This window comes from Toxotes jaculatrix, chromosome 21 (assembly GCF_017976425.1).
Source record: "Toxotes jaculatrix isolate fToxJac2 chromosome 21, fToxJac2.pri, whole genome shotgun sequence".
NCBI lineage: Eukaryota > Metazoa > Chordata > Actinopteri > Toxotidae > Toxotes > Toxotes jaculatrix.
The window spans coordinates 11,521,680-11,539,209 of NC_054414.1; the positions used below are offsets into that span (position 1 = coordinate 11,521,680).

Genomic DNA, 17,530 nt, shown 5'->3' on the forward strand with positions numbered 1-17,530 from the left:
AACAGTTAAACTTAAAAAATACCTTTAATCCTAAAAATAAATAAATGTATATACTCTCCATGTACTGACCCTGACTAGGACCTTCTTCTTCTTCTTGGCCTTATCGTTGATGCTCAGAGGGCTGTTTTTCTGGCCACCAGGTTTCTCCACTCCACCTGTACTCATATTCCACCTGCGCCCTCCAAACAGCTCAATTGCCTGGGCTAGTGTGGGGCCTTCGTACCTGCCATCCTCCTAACAGAAACAAACACAATAACGCGGACAGAAAGGAAGCAAACACACAGATAACTTAGGTAAAAGTTAGCAGAAAGCCACTCATCCTTTAATTTCAGGTAAACGTACAAAATCCTCTCTTTTCATGGCATCCTCTGCCGAATGAAAAAGAAATGAAGAAAAAAAAATCCAGGGTACATTTTACTTTTAAGAGAAAGAAAAGCCAAAAAAACTTCACACATTCACTTCAGACATTGATGGAACTGAATGTGTGCGAGCAACATATTGTCATGGAAACATGGTTCAGTTCAGAGTATATCTACCTGATACAGACTGACATACTGCCTCCTGAGCCACTGCAACCTTTGGTCGGGAAACTTCTTCAGTTTTCTGGTTGCATTCACCAGCTCTGACAGGCCCTTGTGAAGCATTTGTGCCGTGTGATTGGGGGCCACAAAGTGAAGAAGCCTATTGGCAGGGGTCAAGACATCAGTAAAAGTAAGTATGAAATGGAAGGCAGTTTCTCATCTTCTTACCAATTGGCATTGAAGCAATGGACTAGTGTTAGAAAAACTGGATTTCAAAGTTTCAAAGGATGCTTATGGCAACAATCACTAACCTGTTGTCAGTGGTACTGAGACCGTAGAGGAGGCTGAGACCATTCTCCTCCACGGTCATCTGGCTCAGCTTGTTCTGCAAACACACGGCATGGACGTCGACTCCCTGGTGACCCAGAAACACTGCCTGCACATTTGAGTAAACACAATATTACGAGTGTAAACTAACTTATGACTGTCAAAGGCTTTTCAAACACAAAACTGATTAGTAATCCTGAGGTAAGGTTAAATGAGTATTCTTCCAATGCACATTTATGAACCTTGAGTAGTAAATAACCATATTTGGAATAATAAAGCTTGATTTTCTGTCAAATATACAAACTTAAAGAAAAATTTAAAGACATAATTTTTGCTTGCTTTAAAAAAATACATATTCATATCTCTACACTAGGACTTTTTTTTTGCTGTCTAGATACCAAAACAACATCACTATATTCAACAAACCTTCACCACTCCCAGGTCCAAGAGGCCTTCTGCTAGTCCTGCCACTACAGTCTGTCCTAATCCCAGGGGCTGTTCTGGAGGGGAAGCCCCAGTGCTTTGAGGCTTACCTGCCGCAAATCAACACATTTATGTTCTGTTTGAAATGTAGTAAAGACACACATTTACAACCTGTTTAAATTGTATGTGTAACTAAAGACACAGGGCTTCCCTACTTTGGGTAAACACATTTACAACAAACGCCTGTTTTCCAGTTGTTTAAAGAGTAATAATGAGAGAGGAAATGGGGCTGGTCTGTATGGGATATAAACATACTTATCATGTTTAAAATATATTGATGACAGACAAAATTTGATTACATAACTCAGTAGAAAAATTAATTACAGGTAGTTTAACATGGTGTAAACAACAGCAGGGGAGATAACCATGTCTTTTAAATCATACTGAGATGGTTTTAATGAATCTCTGTTATAATTTACCCCATGTAAGTGTTGTGTTGTCAGGTTGTAGTCGCAGCAGACAGCGAGCTGTGAGGTGGCTGTCCTGGTCGTAGTGGATGACTGTAGCCCCCTGAAGCAGAAACTGGTGAACGTCTGGTTGTAGTGACAACACGTACCTAGAAAAAGAGAATACAGAGAGTGTGGAGTGTCTGTTGAGCTAGCTGTACATTTTTGTGAATGTGTGTGTGTGTGTGTTTGCTTCTTACCAGGGGATGAGCTCAGTGCCATGGCTGAAAGCTCTGTGTGTCTCCTCAGTCCCCTGAAACTCTACCTCCTTCACCACCGGCTCAGATGACAAGTCACCATCTGAATCGGACAAGTCCCCGACCATGAACCTGAGGATGAATAGAAGTTGGAAGAGAAGAGATGCAGTGTGAGATAGATAAAAAAGAAATAAAAAAAAAATAAACAACAATTAAAAATTAAGTGTCTGAATTCCAAGGTGTTAGCTTACTGATGTCCTCTGGAATCTGCAAATACATCAGTTTCTATGTTTGATTTCAACTATTGCAGCAGGTGTGTTGAAGCAGTTATCTAGAAAATGCACTGAGGTCTTGTCAAAAGTAAGAACTGACCTGCATCTACAAGTACAATAAACAGCACATAAACGTACCCTGTACTGTAGTGCATCGGTTGAACAAGCACAAAAAAAAAAAATCATCATGCATTTGTCATTGCACATTCCTTGACTACTAAAAAACAAGCTTTTATTCAAACTGCAACTGAAACCATGTCATGGAGAGGTTAGCCAATATTGCTCAAACTCCTTAAACTCTTAAAATCACTTACAGGACACGGTTTGATTCTGGTGGTGTCCTAAATGAATGGGAACTATGGAAGGGGAGAATGGGACAAAGGAGGAGGAGAGGAGGAGTGAGAAGAATAAAGAGCGGACAGAAGTTTTGACACATGTCCTCAGAAGTGAAAATAAAAATAGCAAAAAGAGGATGCCAGTGGGAAAGATAACAGGAACACAGGAAAAGAACTCCTAAAACTCTGAGTAAGAGAAATGATATTTATCTGCATCTGAGCACAGACGGATGAACAGCATGCCCCTAGCCAAAATTAACCAGTGTTATCCTGAGCTCTAATGTGAAATAATAACTCAGAGTCAAAGAAACTGTCTAGAAACAAAGGAAATATAATCCAGGTTTCCTTAGTACAAACATCACAGCTCAAGCTTCAAATTAAATCAGTTTTCTAACAACATTTCATGTCGGTGTCCAAATTCCAGCAAGCTACCTGTCACCAGTGTGCTGAAAAGTACCAGAGCTCTGCTCCTTCCTGCCCTGACAGGAAACCAACCTGTTATCTTTTTTCTCTGTGACACAGGGGTTTATGTGAACAGCACCTCATCTCCATAACAATCTGTAAATATGTCCCTTCACAAACCCGTTATCTTGTGCCAGTATTTATTAAAGACTGTGAGAGAGAAATGACCTAGAGTAAGATACTGTACAGAAAAACTTTAGTGAGTATCCAGTTTGTTTGGCCTCAGAACTCTGTATCTAGGAAGAACTGATAAAGAACAGGAGTTGTGTTATTGAGAAATGAGTGACCAGCCATGCCAATCATTCACAGCACAGCACAGCACAGCTCATAGTTTTCATTAAAAAAATCTGTATATAATAGACCATATTTAACTTTGTCTATGAGTCATTGCCTGTGAACAAACAGGAAAATAACAATCGCCATTTTGGACACAGAACAGCAGGAAGGGTCACAGTGCTAAACAACAGAATATTTTCAGTCTACTTTAAAGGAGTGGTTCACCCAAAAATTAAAAATAGATGAAGGGTGCCTTAACATTCTTCTGAAGTGTTTGGTAAAGCGATAAAGTGATATCAATATAAGAAAGGAAGCAAATTACTAGGTATATAATTACTAAAAAATCGAATTCTTTTATATTAAAACAAGAAGCCAGCATGAAGAAGTACAGTTTAACAACAGTAAACAAAATGTGAAATCAACTATGTAAACAAGTCATACACGATGTCTTGATGGACTGGGTCAAATGCTATGTGTCATTAGAAACCAAACTGCATGTCTTAAAACCTTAGTCACAACTTGCACAACATCCCCCACACACGGTAAAAACACAGAGATCATCCTTCAGCTGGATGGGTTAAAGACCCTGTGACATTTACCCTTCTAAGGTTAAACAAGACACAAACTTTTTAAGAGTTCAAGAATCACGGTTTAGCACTTGGAGAGAGAACTGTACACTGAAAGAACCCTGAACAAAATGTGACTAAAAGGTAAAAAAGGGGGGGAAAAAAATAAGTGCACTGACTGATTGCGGCAGCGGTCCCTGAAAGAATTGTTTCTTGATGCAGGGGATGGGCCAGTGGAAGAGGGACTGGTGGACGCCTCATCAGGATCCTCTGCCTCCAAACTACGATTACAAGATCTAAGGAGCAGAGAGAGGAGAGTCAGAAGAGAGTCAAGTGCAAGAAGCAAAATGATGAGTAGAATAAGAAGGTATAAATTATAAAATAAATAAAAATTAATAATAAAATAAAGATCTAAATATTGTCATCAGTCAAAAAGTATAGACACAGTCTTTACAGGACATGTTTTCAAAGTTGAAGTATACCTGATAATCTGGAGGATGTTGCTGACAGTGGCTTCCTTTTCTGGGACGTGTAGACCATTTGGACCAGACCGCGACATGAAGTTGTGCTGGCCGCTGTAGTCGGACACAAACTAGAGAAAAGAAGGCATGTCTGATTCTTATGGCTTGGATCAGTTACATGAGATGTGTGTCTGTGTATGCTTGCAGATGTTACTGTACCTCTATAGGGTCCTCTGTGTTGTCTGGAGGTGGTTTAAGGCTAATGATGCTTGCTGTGCCATCTAACGCGTCACTCAGCTCCTTCAGAAAAACCCCACAGAATGGCACAACCTATGGTGTAGGGACATGACAGAGAAAAAGCATCCTGTTGTGGCTTTTTACTCTTTGTCATTCAATCAGCCAGAAAAGAAAAACATATGTGAACTGTTATAGTAATGAAACAAATGCATACTGAGGAGGTCATTCAGAAGTGACGTGCATGACAAACCTTTACATTCCCAAACATCACCTGAACAAACAGCAACCCACCTTGCATCCTGGGATATTGAGAGCTCTGGTCACAACTTTCTTGTACTCAGAAGAAGACTCGTGCTGAGCCATGGCGTCCTTTAAGCTTCTCATGGTGTCGATGTCTGACTGGTCCATAAACTGCCACATCTTCAGCACTTTACGAGACCTGGAAGAACAAATGGAATTCTCAGTGAGCTGTATGCTCGTGAGCACAGAATGATTATGTGACCATATCTGAGAGTGTCTGTCCGTGTGTTCCTTAAAACCTGAGTCCTGCCAGGAACTCCATGACACCGTTGTAGTTTCCCATGTTCCAGCAGCATTTGGCGACGTGGACCAGGTAAGAGAAAACCTCTCTCTTCTCCTCCATCGACCCTGCTGTCAGGACCAGCCACGTCACCCACGAACTCACCTATTGATACAGAGTTTTGCATATAACAGTACTAATAGTAACTAACACACTCAAAACTGATAAACGAACAGCAGGGACGTCACTAGGATTTGGAAACATGGGGGGCTTGGCCACTTTTGGGGGGAGCTATTTATAACTGTTAGGAAAAACTGCAAATATAACTAATTTATTCAGTATGAATATCCCTGTTAATTTCCATAAAATGCTAACTGTATCGCAAATGACTGTCAGATCACTTTGACCCACCTTAGCAGCAGGTGACCAACAGGTGAGAGAGCGACAGCTCTTCCTGTCATCTGGTGCTAACTCAGTCGGCGTCTGGATGTGGAGAGGGGTGGTGGGCTGATTATTATTTATTGTGCTATTCTTTTCCATTGATGATAATGATAACAGCCAGTGAAGGAGCCTAAGCTCTCTCTTTTTTTTTTAGAGCAAACACACAAAGCAAACAGTTACACTAGCCATTTGGCTAGGCAAGCACGGAATGTTAGCCTGGTAACATAATGGCTGATGGCCAGGTTTTGTTTGCCAGAACAGGGAGGATACTTTGGTTTATTACTGACAAGGGACTCTGTGCTGTTGGAGTTAACTAATTACTACCTCCAGCAACGATGACTTACTTCCTCCTTTAGAAACCTCCGAATATCCATTTCGTTGCGGTGGCGCTCATTTTAATCGTAACAAACGTCTGTCACTACGTCACTACCGTACGTCTGTAGCGTACCTGTGAAAGGTAATAGTGAAAACGTGGAATGGATTTTTATTAACACGGGCATCTTCTCGGCGATTAGAAAGAACGTATCTGACTCGCTGAAGCAGCGCATCGCCTTGATTTCCTGTTCAAGAGAGCAGCAAAACACGGACTGGATTATCGTTAATATCGGCTTTCTCTCAGTGAAAAAAGCGGATTGGATTGGCGCGTTCTATGTCGCTCGGAATTTACACTGAATTGAAACAGGGTAAAGACATGACTCTTGTAGAATGCCAAATTTTAAAAAAAAATAATTTTTTCAGGACTATTTATTTATTTATTTAAATTTTACTATCCATTTTTAATAATCAAAATAGACATGTTTTAATGAAAACATAAAACTTACCCCCCAATAGTGATCAAACATCCCATAAGCCTTAGTACTGATACAATATGCTGCATGTATGTCATGTGACAAATGACAGAAAGGAAACTCCGTGTTGTGTGTGGTCTTGCTTGCACTTGAGTATGGCAACTTGTGTCTAAAGTGGTAAACTATGCACAGGAGCATGCCAGCTGGCCACACGCACACACACACACACACACACACACACACACACACACACACACACACACACACACACACACACACACACACACAGAAGAAAGAATGAGATCAGATCTCTATCAGCTGCACTCTGTCTCTGCTCTAACTGCCCTAAAGCACACGCAAAAGACAGAAACCAGATATTTATCACGGTCAGCTTCCTTCACATTCTTTGTGATGGACACACACACACACTTTGTACACCTACCTTTGTGGGGACCTATCATTGACATAATGCATTCTCTTTCCCTAACCTTACCTATCACAGCTGAATGCCTAACTCCAACCTGCAACCTAACCTAAACCTAACTCTAACCATAACCCTAAAACCAAGTTATCCCTTAAACAGCCATTTAATCCTTAAGGGTCCAGCATTTTGGTTCCTGTGAAGCTGTCGGACCCCACAAGTATAGTAGGCTCCCAGTTTTCAGACCCCACGAATATAGTACAGCCCAAAACAAGCCAACACACACACACACACAAACTCACAATACAGGAAAAGATCAGATTTCAATCTGGCTGCTTCTTGCTCTCTAGTATGTGTGCCTCTATGCTTTTGAGCCTCTTGATGTCTTCACACACACACACACGCACATGCACGCACACACGCACACGCACACACACACACACACACACACACACACACACACACACACACACACACACACACACAGAGTCCCCAAGTCCCCAACCCCCTTGCAGGCAGTAAAAAACATCCCCCTGGCCCAGAGATCTATTACTGGGTTATGTAAGGATCTGTAAAGCCCACCACACATCGCAGGGCCTAAATAAAGACACACACACACACACACACACAAACACGTAACAAAGACATGTAGAGTTTTTGTTTGAAGATGTTTTCCATTCTGACACAACCCGATGAAACACAGGTAAAATGTGACCCCACCCATCTCACCTCTAACCTCTAAGTGGGTTATAACACAAACAAGTACAGAAATCATACATAACGAGCAACCAAACTCCCTGCCCATGTACAGAATACCAACTTTCACATACACTCGGTATGAGACCATAGATACTCACATATCAGCCTCAGGCACTTACATATACAATTCAACACACAGTATATACAGACATTTTAGATATGAGCTTGTACGTACACAGAAGGTGCTTCATAAACATATAATCTACAGTGTTTGGTAAAATGCTACATTTTATTTGTCAGACTTTAAAAAGGTAGTTGTCATAATTTCAAACTCACTCATGTTAATAGTGTTATGGTTTGTTAAGTCTCTCACAAGTCTCCCCTATCCGATATGAGTGAAAGCACGCTAGTTTATGCATTCCTGTGCGATAGAAGAGAGGGGCATTCGGAGGGCTGAGGGTGTGTGGTGTGTGTGTGTGTGTGTGTGTGTGGGGGGGGGGGGTTATTGTGAAAATGTAATCCATTGAAGACACTTAAAATTGTCTCCTCTAAACTGTTCTCACTAATATAAAGTCATTATTTACTCAAGCTGAGAAACATGAAAAGATAAAACTTGAGTTGAAGTTGCTCCACTTATCCCCCAAATCCTGTAAAATGGATTATGCAGTTGAGTGGAACTAGAATGGAAATTAGGTTTAAAGTTTATTCTCGACCTTGAAAACAGCAGTTTAGAAAACAACCTCAACACAAGGTTCATTTAGCAGCTTTTCTGTAGCTTTCTATCATATCACATTAGCTTCATCCACAGATGGAATTTACCTGTTTGTCGTGACATTGTAAACAATGACAACAGGAAATACTTAAATGTAATGGTATACTTAGAAGGAAATGTCACAACATGGAAACTTAACCTGCGTTTAAGTGTAATGTCAACTAGTAATAACTACTAATGCAACTAGTAACATTTTTGCCCTTGAACTGCAGAAATGTGACGGAGCATCTTAGGTTGCACTGAATCCAGTTTATCTAGCACAGTGACCAACTAACCAGGTGATCAGTTGATTTAAAGGTGAATTTATTCATTACTATTTGCACAGATCACCTGATTCTCTTCAATTTAAGAGAATCTACCATTCAAATGGGATATAATGGTAAACTAATTTTAAAAACATGGTGACCCCTTCCTAAATCGATTCCAGCTGGGTACCTAGGGTACCATAAATAAAAGAAAAAATGGGAAAATGAACCTTGAATATCATCAACTATTTAACCATTGTCAATTCGTAGCTGATTTTATAAATTGTAGTCGGACGCTCTTTTCTCACTTGTCACCATTTTCAGAGAGATCAGATGCAGAGCGTCAGCTATAGAAAATCCCCCCTGGAGCCCGAGAGGATGCAGTGTGTTGCTCTCAGTTACTTCATTTGTGCAGAAGCTTGTTCTAGAATCTACTGTATATGGCCTTCTGACAAACAACCCCACTACCCTACAGTATCTTATCTGTTACTCCCCAGGTCTATGCGTGCTAGGGTGTGCATGCCTTGCGTGAAAATCCGCTATCAGTCACTTCTACCGTTATGACATAATGAATGCAAAACCATGTCAGCAGCTGGGTTGAATTACAGTCACCATCTAAGCCATTCTGACTGTCTGCAAAGTGGCTTTTGGAACCGCCACAGATCAAGGCACCGTACGGAGTTGGCATCTCTTCTGATATTCCAGATAGCAAAAGTGTGTACTCAGTGTTGTGTATGAGAGATAATAGACAGGATATGATGATATACTATATATCGAGAGATATATAACAGCCTCTCTTACGTACATAGCATAGGTGTTATCGGTATCAACTTGACAAAAATTCAAGCACACACACAGACACACATGCACACAAACACAAACAGAAACACACACAGAACTGGAGCTGGGTACAAGCTGATCCCCCCTTTGATGTTTGTCTGTGTGTCCATCTGTCTGTCCGTCTGTCTGTCTCCATCTGTGCGCGTGTTATTAGTTGAACTATGAGGGTCAGTTTCTCCTTGATACATGAATTACATAACCAAGGTTGACAGAGAACTATTACATACTCAGTGCATGAGCACATACTGGTCCTGTCAAAGCTAAACACTCCAGACAGACACAAAGGGGTCCAAACTGTTCACCCTTCCTTGCCTCCAAATGTTCTTTTGCCGTGTTATCCTTATTACTGCATAATCATTTCACTCCCATACATGGCTTGAAAATGAACGGGATCAAAACCATTAGAGAATTTTTCATTTAAATTTACAAAATGCTGTCTGTCAAGTGTGAGGAAAGAAATAAGATGCTAAAACTAATACACTGATAGCCAGAAACAGTAGATCCTGTGCAGGAAAGTTGTCAGTTGTTAACCTGAGCGTTAACTGCAAGCAGATATTACCTAAATATACCTATATCTTGTATTTTGGAACATTCCTAATTAAAATGTATTTCCACAAAATCAGCCCATGGTGACATCCTAAAATGTCTTGTTTTTGCCTAAAACCAACAGTCTAAATTTTTCAGTTTACTAACATAGAAGACTGAAAAAAACAAAAAACATTCCCACCAAATTCATCATACTCCAAACAAATAGGCATCATATTCCCAGAAAGTTGGGGCGTCCACTCCTATTGTAAGAAACAAGGAAACACACTGTTTGTTCCCTCCTCCCCCTCCTCTTCCCCCTGTGCCACAGTGAGACTGGCAGTAGGGAGTACCAGGACAAATCCCAGTGGGCTGCTGCATCAGTGGGCCAGTGGACCATCAGAAAATTCATAAAGTTTATACCAGCCCTTTCTGTGAAACTGTCATTCAGGGTGCACATGAGAGCATGCTGTGTGTGTGTGTTCCAAGACTGGGCTCACCTGGACTCACAACCAAGTTTCAACCCTCACCCTCACGCTGAGCTCAGACCTCAAACCTGCATGGATTAGGGAATAATGTTTTCCACACAGGTATACCTTGCAATCTGATTATGTGACTACTTTCTTCGGTTATTGTTAGACTGATAATTTTACACCCAGTCTGCAGGAGAAGAGGACAAGCCACGAGATGTGAGGAACGCGAAGGAGAGGAAGAGCAGCAGCACCAATAGATGAGCTTGAGGAAAGAGAGGAGGAATGCCTGCAACACAGGTTCACAGCCTGCTCACACCTACTATTATAGACCTTCTCACGATACAAAGTGGTATCATGAAATTATTTCAGTAAATTTCAGTAAATATCTCTGCAACACGATACATAGCACACATTGCTCCTTTAACAGACTTCTAATGTGAATATTTTAAATAATATCGTTCACCATCTCTGAGGAAAACTGCAGGAAAACTTATCCAAACCATAGTGTACAGTCGGACCTACGACAGGATACTCCTACAGCCTCTCAGTGTCATGATTGGAAGCCACTTGAGGGCTCCATCAGCGTCCTCAAAGCAAGAATCACTGTTGTCATTTGACTTTTGTTCCACTGTGCCCATATATGGCTATGACGCACATTTGGGAAACTATTTTTCATGCGTTACTCCCCTCGCTGACCTAAATGAAAACCAGCTGATGTGAAAGGCATGCAACTTAAAGATGACATCATCATTCCCAATCAATCTCTCTCTCTCTCTCCCTCACTTTCTCTTTCTCACCAGCGCAGTGTTGTGATTGTTTATTCTCAAAGTCACTCACCATAAAGACACAAGGCCTGGGAGAGTAACTTTAGCCAGCTTACACCACTGTGAGTGCGTGCGCAGTGTGTGCCTCGGTCGTGAGATGATGATGACTAGCAGCAAACACGACAGCGTAAAGGAAAACACAATTACTGGTCTGCAGCACTTTTCAACCTTTCACATTCATGTCAAATCGAAATACATGCATTTTCACTGTTTCTAATGATGTAATTGAGGGCAAGCTACAGACTACCACTTTTTTAGTCAGTGTTTTCCCTATAGTTAAGAAGTGCAATAAGAATAATTAGATATCCGTATAGGCCTGTGTGTAAAAAGTCAAGGCATTCATGAGTCACGCCATCAAACTATACCACATACTTTGCTGATTGGTATCACAGACTCTCAGGTGATCTCATCCAGACCTCAGCCATAGAGTACAGCTGAAACAATTAGTTGATCAATCGATTAACTGATTGGCAGAATATTCATCAGCAACTATTTTGATAATTGATTAATTGTTTAAGCAATTTTTCAAGCAAGAACAGCCAGCTGTGAGAATTCACTGCTTTTCTTTGTATTTTGTGACATTAAATTGAATTTTTTATCAATTTGGACTGAAAAACCAATTTAACAATAGACTAAACAGCATCATAATCCCAAACACACACACATTTTATATGAGAGCGTTGCTCACCTCGTTGAACCGTGTCACCAGGTCTTCCACAGCGTTACTTCGCTGAGCACTCTGGGTAGGCATGGTGGGTGCGGACAGTGAAGCCTTGAGGTTTGGGTGGTGTTTAGTTTGACACTCGGGACTGCCCAGGTCCCGAGTGAGGAAACAGAGGTAGTCCAAGGGAAACACCTGTGGTTAGACAGAGTAGTGGGGTAAGTATTTCTTATTACCCCAACATGAATGACTGAACATAGACTGGGATTACAATATCAGATACAAACTCTACTCATGTTCTATTTCTCTTCATCCTTCCTAACTCCTCTCAAAAGAAACATGTTTGTCCAACCTCCTTACAACAACATCTGACTGCATAAATTTATGAATGTGTATTCTTTCCCTAAGATGTCAATAGAATAGTGTTTGTTTGTTTTTTCAGAATCAATATTTGTCTTTCTGGAACTCTGTTTCCTGTCCAACAAAAACCACATAGTACATATTCGACTTTTTGACCCCCAACATGTCTGAAATTCCTCCTACCCGTTGGTAGAGCTGCTGCTCTTGCTCAGTGAGGATGCAGGCAATCTCCTCAGGGAACTGCACAAGGTGTCGCAGCTCTGCCAGCTCCTTGCTGATCCCACTGACACTGGGAGGAAGAGAGCTGCTGCTGGTCATGCTGTTGGCCAGCTGTCGTTCTGAATGTACAAATAAAGGAGGCAGGAGAGACAAGGAGAGAGATCATGAATTTTACATTACTTTTTCTCACATGATATCACCATCTAGCTGGCAGTTTGGTGAAGGGCGAGAGAGAGAGAGAGAGAGAGAGAGAGAGAGAGAGAGAGAGAGAGAGAGAGAGATAACATGAAAACAGAGCAAGAGAGATGAAGTGTGAAGGGTTTATACAGTTGAGGGGAAGAGGGAAGAATGAACTCGTACACAAGAGTTGAACTCGTACACAAAAGAAAGCAGACACACTGCTTCTCCCCAGACCAGTAAAAAGAAGAAGAGGGAGCAGGAATGAGAAAGAGGAGAGATTAAAAGTGAGACATTATCTGCTCTGATGTTTCCCTTTCACAGTGAAAGCCATGAGCCTCAATGAAATGTGGATCCGTTTTTCAGGATTAACCTGAATGTCGCAAATCTTCTGATCCATCAGTCCCTGCATACCACACTCTCTCTATCCCCTCGACCAGCCAAAGGAAGCCTGCGCACTTCACCCTCTGGAAGTAAACAGCACTGATCACCTGCCAGTTCCTCTGTTTGGATTTCAGTCAGGTCCATTAGTCTGTCTGTTTACACACATAGGCACCCACACACACACACACATACACACACAAACCCGTCCTCATCTCTGCTAACAAAGGAATAATGGACAGTTTCTACACTGGTGCTAGAGCTGCCAGGTAGACATACAGTACATTGTTGGGATGGATGCCACATAAACTAACAGCCGTTTTCCAAAGCGTGAGCTCTTCCTGGAAACATTTCAGGGACTCTCTGAGGAATTTCACCTACATTCAACTGCAGTAACTTACAGATCCTATTTTAGTCAGGTGGATACAGTTCCTGCCCAGAAAAAGCCCCTGCTCCTAAGGCAGAGACTATCAGGGTGAAGTCTGCAGTACTGAATGTTGCTGACTGGTGAGACCAGAGCCATTACGCAACCTTTATTCAGACAGAAGCAGGGAGATGTCACTAACATCACCGTGACTCAAGAAATGGAGTATTTTTGCATGTGTGTGAATGAAGTGAATCAAGTGTTTGTCACTCAGTTCAGCAGCTTTATATGTTGAATTAATGAGTTATACAATATTTACAATAAAATACCATGAAGGCAAGAAGATGTACATCAAAGAGATTGAACACCAGATTGAATTAGACAAACTCTCGCTGGTCATTGTCAACTATCACACTCACAGAAATCTCCCACAACCACACACACACACACACAAAATTCTGTATGCATGCACGTATGCAGATGCACACTTAAAGGTTGCCCTTGGTTATCCTTGAGATGTGCCACAGGTAGCCATAGCAACAGCAGTGACTGCTCTGCAGGGACAACACTTGCTTATTTACACAGTTTGATTTCTGGATCCGGCCTCACAGTTTCTGTAATGAACTCTCAGTGTGTGTGTGTGTGTGTGTGTGTGTGTGTGTGTGTGTGTGTGTGTGTGTGTGTGTGTGTGTGTGTGTGTGTGTGTGTGTTTGAGACAGTTAAGAACATAGACAGGGGAGACAGGAAATAGAAGGAAAGAAAGAAAGCCAGAATAAAAGAAATAGACTTTGAGTTAAAGAACATGGGAAGAAAAGATTGTTCAGTCAGACAAAAGAAAGAATGTTTCATACAAGCAAGAAAAAGAAAGAAGATAGAGAAACAGAGAGAAAAGGGAGAGCAGAAGAGAAATGAGAGGTGAGGCCAGAGATAAGACAGAGAGGAAGGAAGGGATAAGTAGAATAAGTGGAAATTTTGTAGTTTACACTATGTAGCAGGTGTGAGCTATCAATCACAGTTAGGGAGACAGCATTATCCACTAAATTCTTTAAATGTCCTACAGAGAGACAGACCACAGGTTGTGAATTATGGTCCATTATACAGTGCAGACCTGGAACATATTTGTAAGTCATGTTTACGTTAAATGAAACAGAGAATTAAAACAATTTGACTACGTGAAAAAATGAAAATGTGTTTCAGAGACTACACGTAATAAATAGCCTGTAAATAAAGTTGCATACTGCACAAATCCAAAGTATAAATACTGCGCCTCCTTGGCATACCATTTCTCAAAAGCCCTATGAAAGAAATTATGCAGAAACAGCTGTAACTTGTAAAGCAATCAAAAGATTAAGGAAAGGACCATCATACCATGTAGTTCATCTGGTTCACAGTATTTATCATCTGTCGGCTCATCTGTCAGCCCCTCTCTTCCTTTTGCAAGGTGCAGGTATGCAAAAATGGCAGAATAAAAACCCTTAAGGATGGATTGTCCTTGGCTTTCCGTAAAACACGGACGCTTTTACAGCAAAAAATATCTGGATGAACTGACCCTGAACATCACTACTTTATTGTGATGTTTAATGCTGTTAAATTTTTACTTTGAATTTAAAAAAAAAAAATGAAGAAAATGAAACATAACATGTTTTTTTCTTATTATTAAAAATATCATTTTAAATATTACGTTTTTAAAGTTTAAAACTATCCCATCTTCCATCTCTCAAGCTTATGAGTAATATCTGCTCATCTCTGCCCCTGAACTGTTTTTACAAGCTACCCTTTTGAAGTGGAAATAGAGACACCCTCAAATTAGTCATATGAATTTCATGACCATACAGAGGCCTCAATCATTCATTTATTCATTTTTCAAACTGGGAAACACACGGGCAGACAAAGCTGTTAGACAAGTGACAGTGACAGTGACCAAAAGGTCTCAAGAGAAAAGCAAATGTGTATTGGAAGAGAAAACAGGTCCCAACAATTAAACAGTGACAATCAAAAAAACAAAAGAAAAACAAACAAACTGTGCTACATAGAGCTGGCAGATTATATTTTATATCATTCCTAAAATCAAGACAATTCCCTTAGAGCTCTGTTTTTGTGTCAAAGCAACAGGTTCAGAACTAGAATGAATTAATTAAAATGTGCATCAGGAAAAACATTATCAGCAATTCAATAACCTTTATCATGTGTTATTCGTGATTTCCTCAACTTCTTCCTGCAAAGCTTCACACACACCATATAATATCAACAGTGACAAGAGAAAACTCTGATAAACACTGGGACGGATTACTGGATGGAATGAGATCTCGGATTCCTGTGATAGAGATAAGCCTATGTAATATAATCAGCTGTAGACCCCTGAGAAAAAAAGGTCCCTGACCCTTTACGGATCATGAACACTAGAATGAGAAACACTGATGAGCCATATTGAACATGCAGCGCTCCTGCTGTGAGACTGAGAGAACACAAACCTCGGACTAATTGACCATGATTTTTATGCATGAGTTTACTCATCTGTAATGCATGCTGCTGAATACAAATACCCTGTGGGTGTGCATGTGTGCGTCTGTGGTGCAGTGGTGGATGGAGCAGATTGGCTGAACATCCTTTTTAACCATTTTCATGACATTTATGAGAGCAAGCCATTAACGCAACCAGGAAATGTGTGTAAGCGTGTACATGTGTGTGTAAACATGGTGTGAAAAAAATCAGTAAATCAGTATTTCCTGTGTGATGTCTGATTTAAAAGGGTTAAGGTTCAGAGGTTTAGAGTGTTGCATGTTGACTGTCCTGAAATACATTAGACAAGTCTGTAATTTTGTCCTTTAAAAGTAAAGATCTGATTATTTGTCATGACCTTTTGTCACCTTTGCCAAGCCACTTCATTCTTTATCTCACCATCTTGCACAGTCTATATATAGTAGATATTTGATGGGGTTCACTGGATGGCAAAACAAAGCAAAATGAGGAGAGTCAGTCAGTCAGATATGTGTCCGATAACAGACTCATTGTCAAGCACTGCTTTTGAGACTGGGTGAAATCTTTCAACACGGCACCGAGGTTTGTTCTGTTCATCGAATGAATTACAGTTATTAATACCAGCTAAAATAGAGGAGCCTTGAACATAGTCCCTGCTGTCTTTCTGCGCCAGCCAAGTCCTCACATACGTACACTGCTCTCACAAGCGCGTTTAGAGCCGATGACAACTTCCCCGCGGGAGTATGTAGGGCACTCAAACAGGTGCAGCACAAACAGTTTAAGTTGAAGGACTGTTAATAAATTAGCCTTTTGAACCTATAAATATATTACCATCATAAATATAACATTACATTTAAAACATTAACAATTGTATTTCGTTTTCTAAGTTTTTTTTGCTTTTTCATGTAAGCATCTCCATGTGTATAACCCTGGAACAAAGTGCATTTTGATTGGTTTATAAATCTGTGAAAATTCTTCTGGAAACATACATCAAAAATTTACTTTGAAATGTGCCCATTTTATAATATAATCAAAATCCAAACTGCAGTGTTGGGCAGTATCCCTTCAGACAACAGCTAAACAATAGTCCCTTGGTTTTATTCCATGGCAAAAATAGCAGAATAACATCTAACACTGCCTATTCCTTACTGGCACGCACACATATGCACATGCAAGTAAATACACAAAAAAAGTTTTCTACACCCTTGTGCATATAAAAATCAACAAGTAGCAGTACACAAACTAACAGTAGAAAACATAAGCACACAAGAATAAAATAGTACAAGGACTCAAAGTACATAGCCACAGCCAAATACACAGACACACAGCAGCAGCAGAAGCAATAAACATTGATCTGTCTGACTGCTGACAACACTGAGTTATCACAGGGAGTTTTCCCTCTTGGAGCAGATATGCTCACTAGTGCAACACAGAGAACCACGTGCACACATAAATATAACATTCAGGTTCTTCTGACCTTTCTTTGTTAGAAGGGGAGCGTTACGACAAAAATTCAGGGTAAAGATAGATTTGGACAGATTAACCGGTTTCTTTGTTATGAAACCAAAGATCAGGTTACAGCATGAAATATGTCACACAATTAAATCACTTGAAAATAGATTTGGAGATTCTTAAAGAAGCACAGTAGTGTTTTACAGTATTCTCTTCATATGAGGGGTATCAGGTCAAACTATTCTGTGAATGAGTTTCAATTTCAAAATATATTCATGGCCATGTGTGACATTCATTCTTAGGATCA

General features: G+C 40.5%; 1 protein-coding gene across 3 annotated transcripts in view; it reads right to left on the reverse strand.

The window, feature by feature from the left end:
• plce1 (phospholipase C, epsilon 1) overlaps positions 1-17,530 on the reverse strand; it is a 73,068-nt gene that overhangs the window by 20,659 nt on the left and 34,879 nt on the right. For all 3 annotated transcript variants that reach the window (XM_041066969.1, XM_041066971.1, XM_041066970.1), the window contains exons 8-20: positions 12,336-12,490; positions 11,820-11,987; positions 5,123-5,268; positions 4,875-5,022; positions 4,566-4,676; positions 4,368-4,477; positions 4,065-4,181; positions 1,978-2,106; positions 1,751-1,887; positions 1,275-1,381; positions 833-957; positions 537-681; positions 70-234 (exon numbers count right to left, since the gene is read on the reverse strand). In XM_041066969.1, coding sequence (XP_040922903.1) covers positions 70-234; positions 537-681; positions 833-957; positions 1,275-1,381; positions 1,751-1,887; positions 1,978-2,106; positions 4,065-4,181; positions 4,368-4,477; positions 4,566-4,676; positions 4,875-5,022; positions 5,123-5,268; positions 11,820-11,987; positions 12,336-12,490 — 1,763 coding nt within the window. The remainder of the gene's footprint in view (positions 1-69; positions 235-536; positions 682-832; positions 958-1,274; positions 1,382-1,750; positions 1,888-1,977; positions 2,107-4,064; positions 4,182-4,367; positions 4,478-4,565; positions 4,677-4,874; positions 5,023-5,122; positions 5,269-11,819; positions 11,988-12,335; positions 12,491-17,530) is intronic.